The 15,796-nt window shown below is 42.2% G+C and overlaps 1 protein-coding gene across 2 annotated transcripts in view; it reads right to left on the reverse strand.

The window, feature by feature from the left end:
• The window catches only part of NYAP2 (neuronal tyrosine-phosphorylated phosphoinositide-3-kinase adaptor 2), a 152,818-nt gene that overhangs the window by 57,288 nt on the left and 79,734 nt on the right, over window positions 1-15,796 (reverse strand). For both annotated transcript variants that reach the window (XM_063338539.1, XM_063338538.1), the window contains exon 4: window positions 540-1,637. In XM_063338539.1, coding sequence (XP_063194609.1) covers window positions 540-1,637 — 1,098 coding nt within the window. The remainder of the gene's footprint in view (window positions 1-539; window positions 1,638-15,796) is intronic.

Consider the following 15,796-nt stretch of genomic DNA (forward strand, 5'->3'; position numbering starts at 1 on the left):
CTGAAAGAGATACTCTGTGGCACAGGATGGAAGGAGGCAGTGGAAAGGAGGAATGGTTTAAGCTGGTACCTCTGGTTGCTGTCATACACGCCGTGATCACTGGCCAAGTAAAGGGCAATCAATGTATCTTTGCCAAAAAACCTACTGTTTGGTTATTTTGCTACAAACTGCTTGGACAATTACTGTGTCTTAGCATCCATCAAGAAAAGATGGATGTGACATGGTGGGAAGATCCCACCTCACACGGCACCCCTTACAACTGGAGAAGTTAATGAAAAATGACTCCTTTTGCAAGACCAACCCATGAATTGTACTTCTGTAGTGCAGTATGCATACTTAAAAATCTTAAAAATATACCAATATGAAGACTAAAGGAATTTTAACAATAATCACTTCCCTTCCTGTTACAAGAAATTTATATTAGGAATTCAGACTTCTGAATCAAGTATTCGATTTTTGCAAGTGTTTGATTTAGTGCAATATAGTGAAAGATATTATTATACAAGGAAGAACAAGGAAAAATTGCATCAAGAACTTACTTTCTGCAGGTTCCTTAGATCTTCTGCCACTGGAGGACTTCCTCAGGAGACTTCGTCCTGAGGTAAAGAGGCTAGTTAGTTCCTCCAGAGGACTGGTGGGTGTCCGAGAACGGGAACCACTCTGAGATGATGACCCGTAGGTGCTGACCGAGGCATTTACCATTTTTCCTCCTTCTTGCAGTGTGTTTCTGGCTGTAGAATGAGGCACTGATGGAGAGCTTCTTGAGAGACTTCCTGAATGTACAGAGTCATAAGGTGGAGGTCTTTTGAGGCTTAAGGGGGTAAGAGACCTACCCATACTGACAGGAGAAGGTGAGGCAGAGTGACTTTTAGGGTAACCATGTGGAGATTGTGTTCTGTATAAGGTAGAAGGATGAGGAGGTGAGGAGGTGTGCCCAGGGGTGCTAGTTCCATGAGATAGTGTCTGGTCTTTCTCCAGTTTTTGATGGCCTGGTGTATGAGGTGGCAGTGAAGATGGAGAAGCTCCAGCTTGTTGTTTGATGTAAGACACATTTTCTAAAACAGGAAGCTTTGTGACCTCTAGTGGAGTTAGAGGAGACTCGTCAGAATTCGGGGAACACTGCACTGGTGCTGGTGGGAACACCAGCAGTGGAGGTCTGTGAGAAAGCAGATTTGGAAATGGTGGGGGTATATCACAAAGCAAGCCCTTGGGAGTAGATGGCACTGAAGACTTGGTGAAATCTAGGTCAGGCACTGTGGGAGTAGCACACTGAGAAGAACAAGTGTGATGGTCATATTCACATTGACATTTTGAATCTTGGCCTACATCATCAAATATAGGGTATTTCATCTCCTCATAGACTGCTTCGCTTTGGTCATCCTCGTCTTTTTTGAAGTCTCTGAGAATATTCCCAACCATTTCAATATAAACAGGCTCTTCTTCCTCTGTGTCTGGAGCAGGACTGCTGACCTGCGATAAAGAGGCATCCCTAGTGAGTGTTGTCTTCATAGGGCCATGCTTTTTGATATACGTTTCATCAAAAGATGTGCTTAGCTGAGTGTTTGGATTTCGTTTCGGCTTAGGTGGTGGAATCTTCTTTGTGTATTCATCACTGTGAGGTCTTGGTTTGGCTGACACTGAAAACAGAACAAAACATAAATTCATCAGAAGTATGTAACACACTTTGTCAACCACAGGATCTCTGTTACAGTGTCGTAACTCTTCAATGGATTTCCTGGGACCAGCCTGTTGCTGGGTTTCTCTGGTATTACATCAGTAGAATGCTATAAAAATAACACCCTATTCAAAACACTCCTAATCTTCCCCCAGAATGCTGTGACACGCCAGTATTAAGTAGCTAGTGAGCACTTCCCTTCCTCCAAGACATCTGTTCTCTCCCAAACTCTTTGGACATAGGACTTTCCATTTTTAAATATTATGCTTTTCAAATATCACTGTGGGATTTTAAAGACTGAAGGAGTTCCAAAGACATAAAACTAAGTATCCGAATGACCTCCTTATGGCTGCAAAAGAACAGTTAAGATCCCAGACATTCATATGGGAATGACAGTGATGTAACTCTGCAGTGACACAGTGATGAATCAAGACCTTTTTATTTATAGTAACTTCTTGCATGAAAAGCACAACAATTCTCGCAGCACTGACTGAGAAAGAAAACACTCACAAACAAGCACTGTAAAATTTGCTGTTGGGATAATCCTAGTCATTTTTCTGGACTCTGTCCTACGAATTAATGACACTCCAGTGAAGTCAAGGGGGAACAAAACATCTCATAGATTCAGATCCCTCCTGAACAGGTTACTTCTAGAAACAACAGACCATTTTGTCTTTGAAATTATAAATCAAAACATGGTGATGAAATTTGTTTTAAATGAGAGGTCAAGGGTTTCTTAGAAAATATGCTTTATGAGTTAAACAATAACGAAAGTAATGGAATTTGCATTTTGTTCACTTTGCATAAACAGTTAATAAACCATCTCATTAAATGTTGGGGCTAATAAAACGCCTCATTAGATGTTTGGGTGAAGTCAGGTTTTATCCTAAGCTGACTCAACAAACTTATTCATACACTTACCACATACACTAAATTTATATTCCTATAGGGTAATTTACATTCCCCTAGGGTAAATGGTTCTTGCATTGAAAGCCTTGATACCTCATTGCTAAGTTTCCCAATTTAAAAAAACTCCTAACCTACAGGCCAGTTCAGAATGGCAGCTTTCCTCTCTCACCAAACCCTGCTGCTCCTTGCAATTCACTGCCACAAATCTGCCACTGCAAACTCAGCGCTCTGAGACATTTCCAGACACCTTCTGCTGACCCATCAGAAAACAGCCAGCAAATTTCTAATCTTAAGCCAAGCAGGCAGTGCTCATGGACTTAAAAGCCCTCTTTTACAAACAGCCTCCCAACATATTACAAAGCCAGCATCGAGGCATTGCTCTGCCAGCTGAAAGACAGTATTTTGACAGTCTGCAAGGACGCTGGCTCCAGGCTGGAAGATGCCTGCATTACAGCATCTAACTAGTGTGATTTGGTCACCATCAGAGGAAGATTCAAACACAGTGTTATCACTTTGTCACACTTCTGCTTTGATCTGCTAAATAACCTTTCTTCACTTCTTACAAGGCATAGCAATAAAGGCAGATGTTAAGCAGTATTCCAGTTTTGTTTAGGAATAAGGAGCTGTGAATGTACGTATGTGCACATATATGAATTAAAGAGACCAGTCTTCGTCCATTGCATCTATTTAAGCTTAATGTATAACTAAGGTACAACAAAGCAAAAAGAAAAAGAAATCTTGCCAGGAAAAATACCCCAAACCCAAAAAACCTAAAAAAATGATATTATGCTTTCATGACGGTTCCAATTAATGTGTTCCACTTTGCAGCAGGCTAGGGACATGCAAAAGCTGCCACTGACAAAAGCATTTGGTAGCTTGATAGTTTTTCACTATGTGGATATATCCTAATGCACTTTAAATTTGTCTCTTTAATTAACCCAAATTAATTTTCTTGAATGTATTAGGATAGACTTTTGGGAATGAGACGTAGACTACCAGAATCATTTGGGCTTTGCAGAAAATGTTACTCCTGATGTATTTGACAATACTAACGGATTTTTCTTGCCATGTTTCCAGCTGAATCACCATTTCCTTTCTGTTTAGTCTGTTATTTGGATTATTATGTTCATATACAATCTACTGACATAAACTTGATCTCAGTCCTTTCTCTACACCTCTGTTAATCTGATTTACAACCCTGGCAAAAGCAAAATCTTCTTCAGTTTGGTGTCATTAAAATGAAGAGACAGTCAATGAGACTGGCACAAACTGCCTGATCATTTCTGAACACGTTGCCCAGGGCCTGAACTCTACTTTAGACCAGCCAAAGGATTACAGACTTTGCTGCATTTGAAAACTGTGTATTTTGTACACGGAGGCTTCTCACAGTCTTCCATTCCCTGTGCATCGTGCTGCCATCCCCAGTGCATGCCTGAGATACAGATGTTTCCCGCTCCTCTGCCTTCCTCAGACCCCTGTTCCCTACGCTGTCTTCTACATCTCCTGTGCCATGGGTGTGACACTGAGAACGTGCTCTGTCTCACAGCCATATCCCCGCTCTTCCATCTCTTTACTGGGAGAGTTACTGATGGACAAAGTAATCAAAATATGTTCTTGTGCCAAAGGTCATTCAAGGCTACTCTTAACTGATACTTTTACCTAAAAGTAGCTAAAAGTGGTTGAGTACTCTGTTTTCAAACAAATTGCTAGAAATAGTTTCCTTCTTCCCTCCTTCCATTTTCACAGTTTTTATCCAACTGATGAGGTTCTGCCACACGGTCTAGACCTGTCCTTAGGTGTTAGGGTTTGCATATACAACATTCACAAGTTATTATATTACAGACAAGGAAATGAGAAATGTCATGGAAAACGACTGACATTCTGCCATCTAGTCTTGTAAAATATTTTTGCATGGGTTGGAATTAAGTACCGCAGTGACAGACACAGCATTCTCATCTGCCATCGCATGATATGTAGCAATAGCCTAAAATATCTTGATGACATTATCAACAAAAAGGTCAAATGACCCAGTTCTGCTATATGATACACAGGGTAAAACATGACAAGGTGAAAGATTACTTTGCTTTTTCTATTAAAAGCATTTTTTCCTCTGCCACAGTTTATTTTATTAAAGCATCTGTTTCCAGGAGGTGGTATGATACTGAGATCTTTTTCCCTCCTTGACAAACTGGACTTTCAAACTAAAATTTAAAACTAAATGCTTAAAATATTTTATAAACCTTAGAAAGGTATAGAGTTACCTCCTATATGCTACCCAGAGCAGGAACATTTGGTGCTATAACACTTCCTAGAGAAAATGCACAGGTAAATGGACTGCTTAAATAGCAAAGGAATCTTCTTATCATGACTGGGAACAGAGGAACTGCACAACACCCACTGGGAACTCCCCTCAGCTGCCGTGGGGCACTCAGGAGGCAAACTGAATTAGCTTTAAGAAGCCTATGATGCAAGACACTTACCATGTTTATTTAACAAAGGTTTCTACTCTGAAACACAGCTCCATAGCAAGGGCTGAACTCTACAGCACACCTGATAAGAGAATATGGACCATGAACTATCGCTCCGGCCCAGAACAACAGAGAAAAAAACTGGGAATCCTGCAACCGAACAGAGCTGTGCAGAGCCAATGAAAGAAGCAGGGCGTATTTGTACAGTTCCTGTGTTACCAACATTTGGCAGGGATAAATGTGCATGAATGCAGAAGCCCTGGCAAGATCCCACAGCCAGTGAAAGGAGATTATTTGGCAATCTCCGGAGAGGAACAGGCAAGATTGCTTTAAGTACTTGACATTTATCAGGCAGAAAAAGCATTCAGTGCCTGCTGGGAACATAAACTCCTATGAAAAGCAAACCATGCTGACATATTGGTGACACACATATTGCTGTGTTGTCTGCTCTAAACATGGAGTAATTAAGTGCTTTTCAACATGGATTATTACATCCTTGGTGCAACTGTCGCCAGTAACTTGCCTTGAGACTCTGCCACTCGTACTTCAGAGCACACGGGGCCTGATCGAAAGCTAGATGGAAGAAACAAAAGTGAGGACTATTTCTCTCCCTGCCATGTGCACACTCCCTTAACCAGCCATGCCAAACTGCACCACAAAGCTCTTGTGAGTCCTTCTACTACAGAGACACACAAATGCAAGAGACTGCCAGGTCTGCGAGGAGTTCGAGCAGACTGGAGGCGATCAGACAGGTCAGCAACTGCTATGTGGTCCTCTGCCCTCACTCACAGGAGCTGCCCCGGCTGCGGGAGCCCAGGGCACTATGTCAGATGCTCCTTTTGTTCATCAGAGCCACCCAAACTACCACAGCTGATAAACTGGAGGCACGATGATCCTTGCAAACAAAACCAAACTTCACGGAGTTTACACTGCTTGGGCAGGAACTCTCCCTGTTTAATAGCATCCTACTACCAACCAATTACCTATGTCTAATAGACTGCAAGTGAAACAAAACATGCAGGCGGCAATGACTTCAGTTCTCATCTAGAAATAAGAAGCACAGTGCTTAAAATAGCCTTACGGAAGCCCTACTGAATAAGCAGAACATGACATTTTTGAAATGAGATATTTGTAGCACAAAGGTTACGCATAGCTTTCAGACATGCCGAGATAATCTGCCTTTCATAGATAATTTTGGAAATACAGAATGCTTCTTGTCATCTTTTCCTTCTGAAGTATTTTTTTACTCTTTAAGGAGAGATTGAAATATGAAAATGTGTTATCACATTGTTTTTTATTATTCGCTCACTGTGTAAGTGAAAATGTCTAAGAACTAAAATGAATTTTGTAATTTTCTATTGTCCTTTGGGTGTTTACCAGCTTCTGCAGTTCAGAGACCAAGCCGATTTATTGTGCTGTTCACTGCAACAAACAGAATAAAAATACATGTAACAGGAAAATTCCTCCCTTTCAATTTCTCCAAGAGGCTATAGCATTCAATTTCTTTCTAAATGAAGGAATGATTTGGGGCCTAACATTTTTTAAATTCTTAAAAATGTTACTTTAAATGCAGAAGGAATTAATCTTGCTGTATTTTGAGGGGTACCCTCTATCAAAAAGAGCCTCCAGGACTGAAAGGAAATAGATTTTCTTTAATTAAACCCTGAACTTGAACTGGATACTGAATCAAAGATACACAGATTCTGATTTACATCACATAATTCAACAGAGAAAATCCAGCTCTAGGGTAGCACAGAGCCTATAGATACGTGCAAGTTCAAACTATGAGTAACCCCACGGCTTTAAGGAAATGAACTGCTTGTTCAAAGTTGCACATGATCTTAAGTGCATTTGTGCACCAGTGCTTATATTGGGTTAGATTTCATTATCTCTGTAGATGAAGTTTGAATAATCTTAGTTAGTTTGAATTTAAAAAGGCACAGTCCTCTGAACTGTGCAAAAGATTGGCACTCATGAGACCTGAGTTTAATTCATTTCTTTGTCACAGGCCACAGGGCCTTGCCTGTCATTTCACCCCTTTTTTTTTGCCACTTTTCACCATCTGTCTTTTGCCAGTTTAGGCTCTAAGGTGTATTAGGCAAGGTTTTTATTTTAATGTATTTGTTTATATTTGTTTATATTAATCCGTGCACAGCGGTTCTCATCACTGGAAAGCAACAGTAGAAAACAAAAGCAAATTTAAATATATCAATTGGAGACATGCACTGTTGAACATGCATCTTTTCTTCTCCAAGCAATTTTTGAAGGCAAATGTTCCTACACTGTGAACAGCCATAAAATATACACACAAAGATGCATCTTCGTAAATGACAATAGAAATATCATCACTAGGTTGAAGTGGAGAACATCAGAGGTTGAACAGTAGGTTGAACATCAGAGAACGTACCTCTGTCATGAAAAATACTTGCTTTCAAAATAGCATTGTCCTCATGGACACAAGTCCTTTCCCTGCAGGTTACCTTTTCCTTTTCTAAGAGATGCTAGTAGGAAAAAGCAAAGGGAAAGAACATGGAAGGAATAAAAGAGCCATCTGATTCATTCAAACAGCTTTGCAAGCCACAGGTGGTTTCTGCACAATGATTTCATGCAGTACATATTTATTCCCCCTCCTGAATCTATTAGCTCTACTGGAAATTATTTGGGCATTTAAAGAGGACAAAACTATACTGAAAATGAAAGGACTAAAAGAGAGTGTCATAAAATACTACTGATATGCTACTCGGATGTCTCAAGGCTATGATTAAGGAGACTTCTTCAAAAGTATTCAGATCCCTTTATTTTGGCTACAAATTCTTTTAGCTTTTAAAATGATTGATTTCTGCTCTAATTCAAAGTGGTAGAAACCTAGTGGCTTCAGTAGCAATATTCCAGAATTAAACATCAGTATAACAGAGAGCAGAATTGGGCCCCGCAGTTAAATTCAGTTCTGCATTAATCCAACACCACAACTTCTGCAACTGATAGGCACCATGGTTGAAGACATGCTGCTGCCAGGTTCAGTTCAGGGCTGTGTATCTGGGCCACAAAACCAAATTTGTGGCTCCTTACATGCTGTATGTGCCAAGGTAGCTATTCCTGCCTGGGATTCACAAAAGCCAGCCTACAGCACTAACTGTCCTGCCGCCAGAGCCACATTACCAAGACGAGGGCAGAGATACCAGGACATTTCAAAAACTTTGGAGTATCCGCATGCTGGAGAGAGTCCCTCCCCAAACTGCCATGCTCCAGAGCAGACTGACTTCCAGGTTTTCTCCTCCACAGCCCTCCTCTTCCCTTTGTATCTGCCTGACACACTGAGCTCTGCTTCTCACCCTTTCCCACCATAAAAAGGTCTCCAAAAGCTTTCAGAAAATTACAAAGTGACAAAGTCTCCTTCTGAATGCCCAGCCTCGTGCTTTCATATATTTCGAACTTCACATCCTAGTTCTTTTAAAGAATGGGTAATTGATGTCCCTGATTTTTCCAGGTAACGCTGAATAGGCAAAGAAATAAAGAAAAGAGAGTGTTTGAGAAATAATTACAAATTATTTGCAATCAAGCCTTTCTGTACAATTCACTGAAGCTAAAAGTTATTGTCAGTCGGCACAGCCCTAGAAAAGCAGAAAAAGAAAGATTTTGGATATGTAAGAAAAGAAAAGTCAATTTGAATCATCCTCCTTTTACAGGAAAACTGATGAACTGAGTGCAAATGGAGGCAAACAAAAAAATCACACAGTAGCTTCTTTTAGGTTGCAATGATTTCGGAGTATCCATTTAGAAAAATATCCTTGAACTAACATGCCCAGACACAAGGGGTCAGGATCTATGGAATTACATGGGTGTAAGTTAACAGCAGTTCCAGTGGAAGCAGGCTCTGAGGAGGGAGAGGTGGGAGGATTACTGGGGAAGTGGGAATCTGAGTAAAGGATCCTCACACTGCCCACACATCCAACCAATATTGCTGCCGAAGTGCTGGTTTGTTCTGTTTCAGACAGCCTGCACCACATAGCCTGCAGTCTGCCTGTGCGAAACAGATTCCGCAGCCAGTGCAACAATAGCACTAGAAAATGCTGTAACTGTATGTAATCTGAAGGAATTCTAGATATAGAGGCAACTGGCATGGGAATTCATCAATCGCAAGCATCATTAGATGAACTACATGAAGAGCATGCAAATAGAACTACTGAACCATGCTTGCAGGAAAATTAATTCACAAAGCCTGTGTGCTTGTTGGTTGGTGGCTCTACTGCTCTGCTGTGGGAACATGCACAGAGTTGAGGCACTGAAGAGTTAAACATGGTCACAAGAGAGTACAGAAAAACAGACACAGACCTGCAAGGTGAGTAAAGCTCTTCAGTTTTAAAGTGACATTTATGGTATCTTGACTGTCACCTTGGAGATGAAACCTGAACAGTTTTTGCTCTTTTACTGTAAATTAACTGTTATGGCTCTATTCTTACAGCTACCCACAAACTGACTGCATTTCACACTGAGAACGATGGGTGACATCAGCCCCCGCCGCCTCCCACCCAGCATCTTTGTGTGGTGCAGGTATCCGAGCACAGTTCCCTGGGCTGTCATCCTGCGCCAGCTGCCCCCTCTCCCTCTCTGTAGCTACCCATCTCGCATCCCCCGAATGTCACGCAGAAGATGGTGAGGCTCTGCATTTTGTCTGACTGGGTTTCTACAGGCTGTGCCGCATGATGACTGCAAGCGCAGCAGCATTTCTGATGACCTCCAGAAAGAAACAATCGCTCTTTGCTCAGAGAAGTATGCTTCTAGGTACGTGTAAAGAGCTAAGTCCCACCAACATGTGCCTTAGATACCTACATCACATGAGCTTGGTATGTAGTGGACACCACTATTATACCAGTAAGCCTTTGAAAGGCTGAGCTGCTTATTCATGTATCATCTGCTGCCCAAAGAGCACTGAAGGCCTCTGTGGTATCATTTGGCAATGTTCATGTAAACACGAGCATGCTACAGACTGAATGCAACTCCTGGCTTCACAGGAACACCACCGCTATTGACTACTAGCTATCATAGCTGAGGGAGATCATGTGGGAAATAATTTGCTGGATTTTCATTAACTTCTTGGAGAAGGTGTGGTACGTGACCCATTCTGACACTGAAAGTGATCTCTGCAAGAGTTCCTGGCTCTGGGCAATTTCTAAATCCAGTACCTGCACCCAAATAGCGGACTCTGAAATGATTTACAGGGAAATAGGGAAAGAAGGAAATCAAGATAGAGAAAGAGCAAATGCTTAATGAAACAGTAAGTTTAGCTCACCTACTTCATTTATCTAGAAAAAGAGTCTGTATTTGCTCACTTGATTTAATTGTCGCTTTGGTTCACAAACGTCCTGTCCAGAACACTAGCGGTGACTTCAATAATTTGTCCAAAGATATGAGACTTCATTTTTTAGATCCACAGTAACGCCTATCTTCCTACTTACAGATACAGTAAGTAGGTCAAATCCATTATTTGCTTGCATAAGTAGCAATCTGTTTGCCAAGCTTCTAAAATAATTGCAGCCCATTAAATTAAGCTGGCAGACCTACCGAGGTGATACTGTGCATAACACTGACCTCTGGGGGACTCCAACATGAAATGTATTTTGTCCAACTATTCCATGGGCACGGCAGCCCCACACATGCTGCCACACTTCCTCACCGTCTCCCACCAGCGACGAGGACCCAATAGATTTTACTAACATCTTCTCCCCCCGAAATGTTGCGGGCTTTGAGCAATTCTTTTCTTTGAGGCAGTTGTATAAAAAGCCTCTGGCTGCTGCTGAGTGACACATCCATCAGGCCCTTCCACCACGGAGCTCACATTTCAAAACAAAGCACAAGGTCAATCGCAGGCGTCAAATGAGTCACCCCAGCAGGAGCATCAAGAAAGCAAATGAGCCCCAATGAACAAGAGTTCATCTAAAGGGGCACTCTTGCCTCTACTGAAAGGACAGAAGGTGACCCTGCAGAAGCAGTTCCTGCAGGTTGTCACTGAGCATCTTTTGGGTGAATGTGATGATAGCTGAAGTGGACAGGGCATTGTCAGAGCAGCTCACAGGCAGGCAGCAGTGCCTGGAGATGTAACACCTCCGTGGTCAGAGGCTGAGCATTACTGAAATACTCAGTGTAATCAGCTCTAGGAAAATAGCCTCACAGCTATTCAGTTTACTTCCACCTCCATACAGGGGTGACTCCTCTCTCCTCCTCAACTCTTTTAAATAAAGTGCTGACAAAATTACAGACAAGCCACATGTCATCAGCTGCCTCCCACTCAGTACTTCTCTGCGCGCCTGGCATCTATCATTTCACCTTGCATTCATTTGCAGAGTGGTCTAGTGAAACTAGTAGAGACTATAATACTGTTCATCTATAAGGGTCTAATCACCATAAATTCACCTGCTATGGCTACAGTGAACAATACCATTTTGACAGTGTTGTATGCAGTTCTAGACAAGCTTTGGGAGAGCCCTCTCCTGTTTCAAACGCCAGGCTTAACCTCATTGTGCCACTTGAGAAACGAGATGGAGGATGAAGAGACAAAGATGGAGCGCAAAAAGGACCAGAGGAATTGCTGCCAGAAGCTGTTCCTACCTCACCCACGACTGCAGAACCTGTTCAGTTCAACTCACAGGCAGAACTAGTGGGAACAAGAAAGAGACTTGATTAAAAACTAGCACCCTGCAAAAAAAAAAAAAGGGGGGGGAGGGGAAAGACCAAGAAGCAAAAAACGGAAGATGGAACAACGAGGAAGAGTGGAGCTCTCCAGCAAAAATGCTTGGAAAGCTCAGGTAAATGAAAGGCAATTAAAGCATGAGCAGTATCAGAACTCTAAAAGATCCTAGCCAATATCTAAGGGAAGAAGCAGGCATCAGCTGCCAGAGTATGACTGGAGAGAGAGAGCCCAAAAGCTCTTTACATGAATGAGGTGTGTTTTTATTTCCCTTTGTCCCTCCCACACTGTGTTTCCAGAGAGCACACACACAGCACTCCCCTCCTCTTCTCTTCTCCTTTTTCTCCTTCCCTTCCATTTTTTCTCTTCTCCTTCCTATTTACTTATAATTTGGACTCATCCAACCTTACAGCACAGCCCCTAAGCCAGCCCTAATGATTAAACTAAGTGCTGAACACAATGGCATGGGTGTAGGGACAAGCCAATGCTGGTTTTGCCACTGAAAAGCCAGTGACTGATGAAACTGTTATACCACGAAGCTTCCTCAGATAACATATCTTATCCTTTCCTTTGCCAAGCAACTTTTCATTGCAATAAATGTTCTTTTTTTATCCTTTCTTGCAGCTGCGGAAGTTCCCCATGAAGACTGAACTAGCATCTACTTCCACTGCCACTAGAACACAGGGATGCACCCAGGCGTTGCGCAGTTGTACCACCACAGGAAAGCAGAAGCTCTTGCTATAACCCAGTGTTTACAGCCTGCTTCATTTTGCTGTTGCTTAGAGCAAAGCTCTTTGCAGGGATTCATCCATACCAGCCTAAGCTCTGAGGGGGGGTTGTTACCTACCATCTCCTGGGACTGTCTGTGAGTTCAGCATTCCGCAGAGCTAGACCATAATCGCAGGCCAGATTTTGCCATCCTTATTCATGCACAGCATCAGTGAAAGTGAACTTGAGCAGTTCCTATGCTCAGAAGCTGCTTGAAGTCCTCATTTCCTCAGTGACTGCCCTGAGTTCACAAATGAAACCCTGCCAGATGTGTGGAATTTCACATTAAGCGAGGACAGTCTTTTTCATGTATTCCCTTCTCCACTCAAAAGCCTCTTTCTACAGTGCTATTCACAAAAGCACTCACACGTGACCCATTAGCCCAAATTTTTACTGTGAGCAGAAATACTCTGGTCATAAGTTGATGGCAAACTACCTCACAAAACAAAGCCCTTGCCACAATCTCTATTTTATAAAAGAGGAATCTGGGACACTGAGAGCCAAGTGAAATACTCCTGGTGATCCAAGCCAGTGGCAGAGCTGTGAAGAGCCCTGTTCCTCCACATAAACCACTGGGAGATGGTTAGTATTATTTACAGAAGTCTCCATTTGGCATAAGACTTACTCACAAGCAAGCATATATTTGCAGGACTGGGATCTTAAGGCAATTAGTCATTGCAGATATTTATCCACAAGAGCTATAAAAAATTATCTCTAACAGAAAATAACAAGTAATTCAGAACCATAGAATACCTTGAGCTTCCATGCGTTTGTTTGTAAAAACCCTTATTTAAGAAAATAAACATTCTTTTTAACCAAAGGGTTACTTAGAATCTTATTCACCAAAATCCAAGTATTAAGGGACTTCTGTTGTCATAAGCAAATACCTAACCCCATTAAAACTTTCCTTATTGAGACTTGTGGCATCATCACATTGATCCTAAGGCAATATTTATAGCCAAGCCATCCTTTGGTATTCTACCAAGAGGAAATGGGAGACAGGTCCCTTTGCAGTCGTGCATGGAAAATGCCAGGAATCTTCTTCATCCCACAAAGCACTGTTAGGGCCAACAACCCAAAGGTTATACTGCTCCCAACAGGGAGTTGAGTTTTTTCAGGCATGTTTATGCTTAGAGAGTCCTGTACTTGCAACACTGGTTTTGTTTTACTACTAAGCATAAGAAGAGCTAGAATTATTCAATCATTACATGCAAGCTGGTTGTGAATTCGAAGGCAGAGTATTATTCATTAATATCTCAGAGAAATTATGGAAGCCATGGAAAATATACCACTGCACTGGAGATGGATATTAAGATATGCCTCTTGCTGATGTCAAGTACACCATGCTCCAGCATTTTACTTGCCACATCTAAGCCTCCCCCCACCATGAACCAACAGCTAGCTGAAAATCACACTGGACTTTGGGGGATGTGCTTCTTGTTTGACATGCCAGCAGTTCAAAGTTATGCCCACTGAAATTAGCATAAAAATTTGTGTTCGCTTGGTTTTTTTCACCTCATGCACCTATGAAAAGCCCAGGCTGGTACACTGTGACCTCCAGGCAAGTTGGTGGCATTGCAAAATGGAAGCTGTGGTCTGTTGAGCTGTCACTGCTGTGCACGTTATCCCGACACAGCATTGTTTGCGCATGTACAAATTGAGAAGTGTGAAGTGCCAAACACAGTTGTAGTATGTCGGGCATATGTTGCTTGATGTCATCCAGCATTAAGCCAAGTGGAAGAGACAAAAGCAGCAAACCGGTGCACCAAACAAGACCACTATATTCAAACAGTCATTAGAAAGACATTACCCATGAAAGGGAGGCTAGCCAAGACAGGATCTCACCTGGAGCCAGTCTAAAATCTCGTGGGACGTGATTCTGCTAAGCACCGTGTGTTCCCAGTATCAACCTCTTGGCAAGAAATGTTTTGAGAGCTCGAGTCACACTTCACTCCATAAGGATTTGTCTCAATTGGTTGTTTAATGAGAACAGAATTAGGGCACCAGTTGAAAATAAGGTAAGAAGAAGTGGAAATCCTAAGAAGTGTAGCTGTTTTGGTTTTTTTCCTTTAATTCTAAATGAGTTTTGCCAGATATCTCTATGATCACAAACCAGCTCTAAGAGTAAACACGGACTTTATTCAAGCCCTTAGTCATTTGTCCACAATGTTCCTAACAGACAATGCCAAAGACAGTATGGAAAACAGAAGAGTAGTACGAGTTTCCCAAAATTGTTATTTTTGTAGTTTCACGGGCATTTTGTTTTACTTAACAAATTCTGAAGGGTTGTCAAAACAAGGCACTAGAATTACCTGGATTTCTCCTCCCCTCCTCTCCTGGCTCTGATTTCAGAGCCATTCAGTGATGCAAAATAATGCAAGAATCTAGTGTTTCATAGTATTTCAGCTCACAGGTGGAAATACTGAGAAGGCCCAGTATTATTGTTCCCTGAGGTATAAACAAAATAAAAAATGAAATATAGTTGCAAATATGATGACTTACGTTTCTCTCCAGCAGCATTTCAGGCTTGACATACAGTGACCTGATGATAATGGATTTATTGACACTATAACCTTCCATTTACATAGGGGGTCTGTCTATTGAGGTTGCAAATTAACCCATTCAGTGGACAAGAGCACCCACATGACAGCATTCTGCACAGACTCTCTCTTCATTGTGGTCTTTCTGGTAAACATTATTGGTCCAGACACCTCAAGTGCACAGCTGAAGCACTGCCGGGGCTGGATTGGCTCTAAAGGCCTAGTGACTTTCATATGATGTGAAACCTGTGCTAATACTCTCTCTTAGATCCCAGCTGGCTGCATGAATCAGTAGCTTATGTTTCCTTGCCTTGTTGGCATGTCCAGGGACTACAGTGACCCTATACAGTCAGCAGACTTCAGGGCGGCAGCACCCTGGAGAAAGTCTCCTACTGGGCATGTCTGCAATATACCCAACACCGCCTTGAGGTCCTATTTGCAGGGGCATTTTGCCCCTAATTCCAAGGCAAAATGGTGTGAATCCACAAGCGTGGTTTGGGCCTGGGTCCACAACCAGGCTTATAAACTCTCCTGAGCCCTGCAGCACTGGCGTACAGAGTGCAGAACTGCCCACATGCTCAGCAGGAATCACAAGCATTCTTGCAGGGCTTACTAACCTCAGTTTAGGGCAGACAGCCTCCTCCTGCACTGGCTGCATTTGCAGTCAATCTGGTAAATCAGCACAACACTCCCTGAACTCGCATTATTAAGGCTTTTCCATTATCAAGAACACCACAGCTTCCATCACCCT

Source organism: Chroicocephalus ridibundus, chromosome 6 (genome assembly GCF_963924245.1).
Source record: "Chroicocephalus ridibundus chromosome 6, bChrRid1.1, whole genome shotgun sequence".
In the NCBI taxonomy this organism is placed as follows: Eukaryota; Metazoa; Chordata; class Aves; order Charadriiformes; family Laridae; genus Chroicocephalus; species Chroicocephalus ridibundus.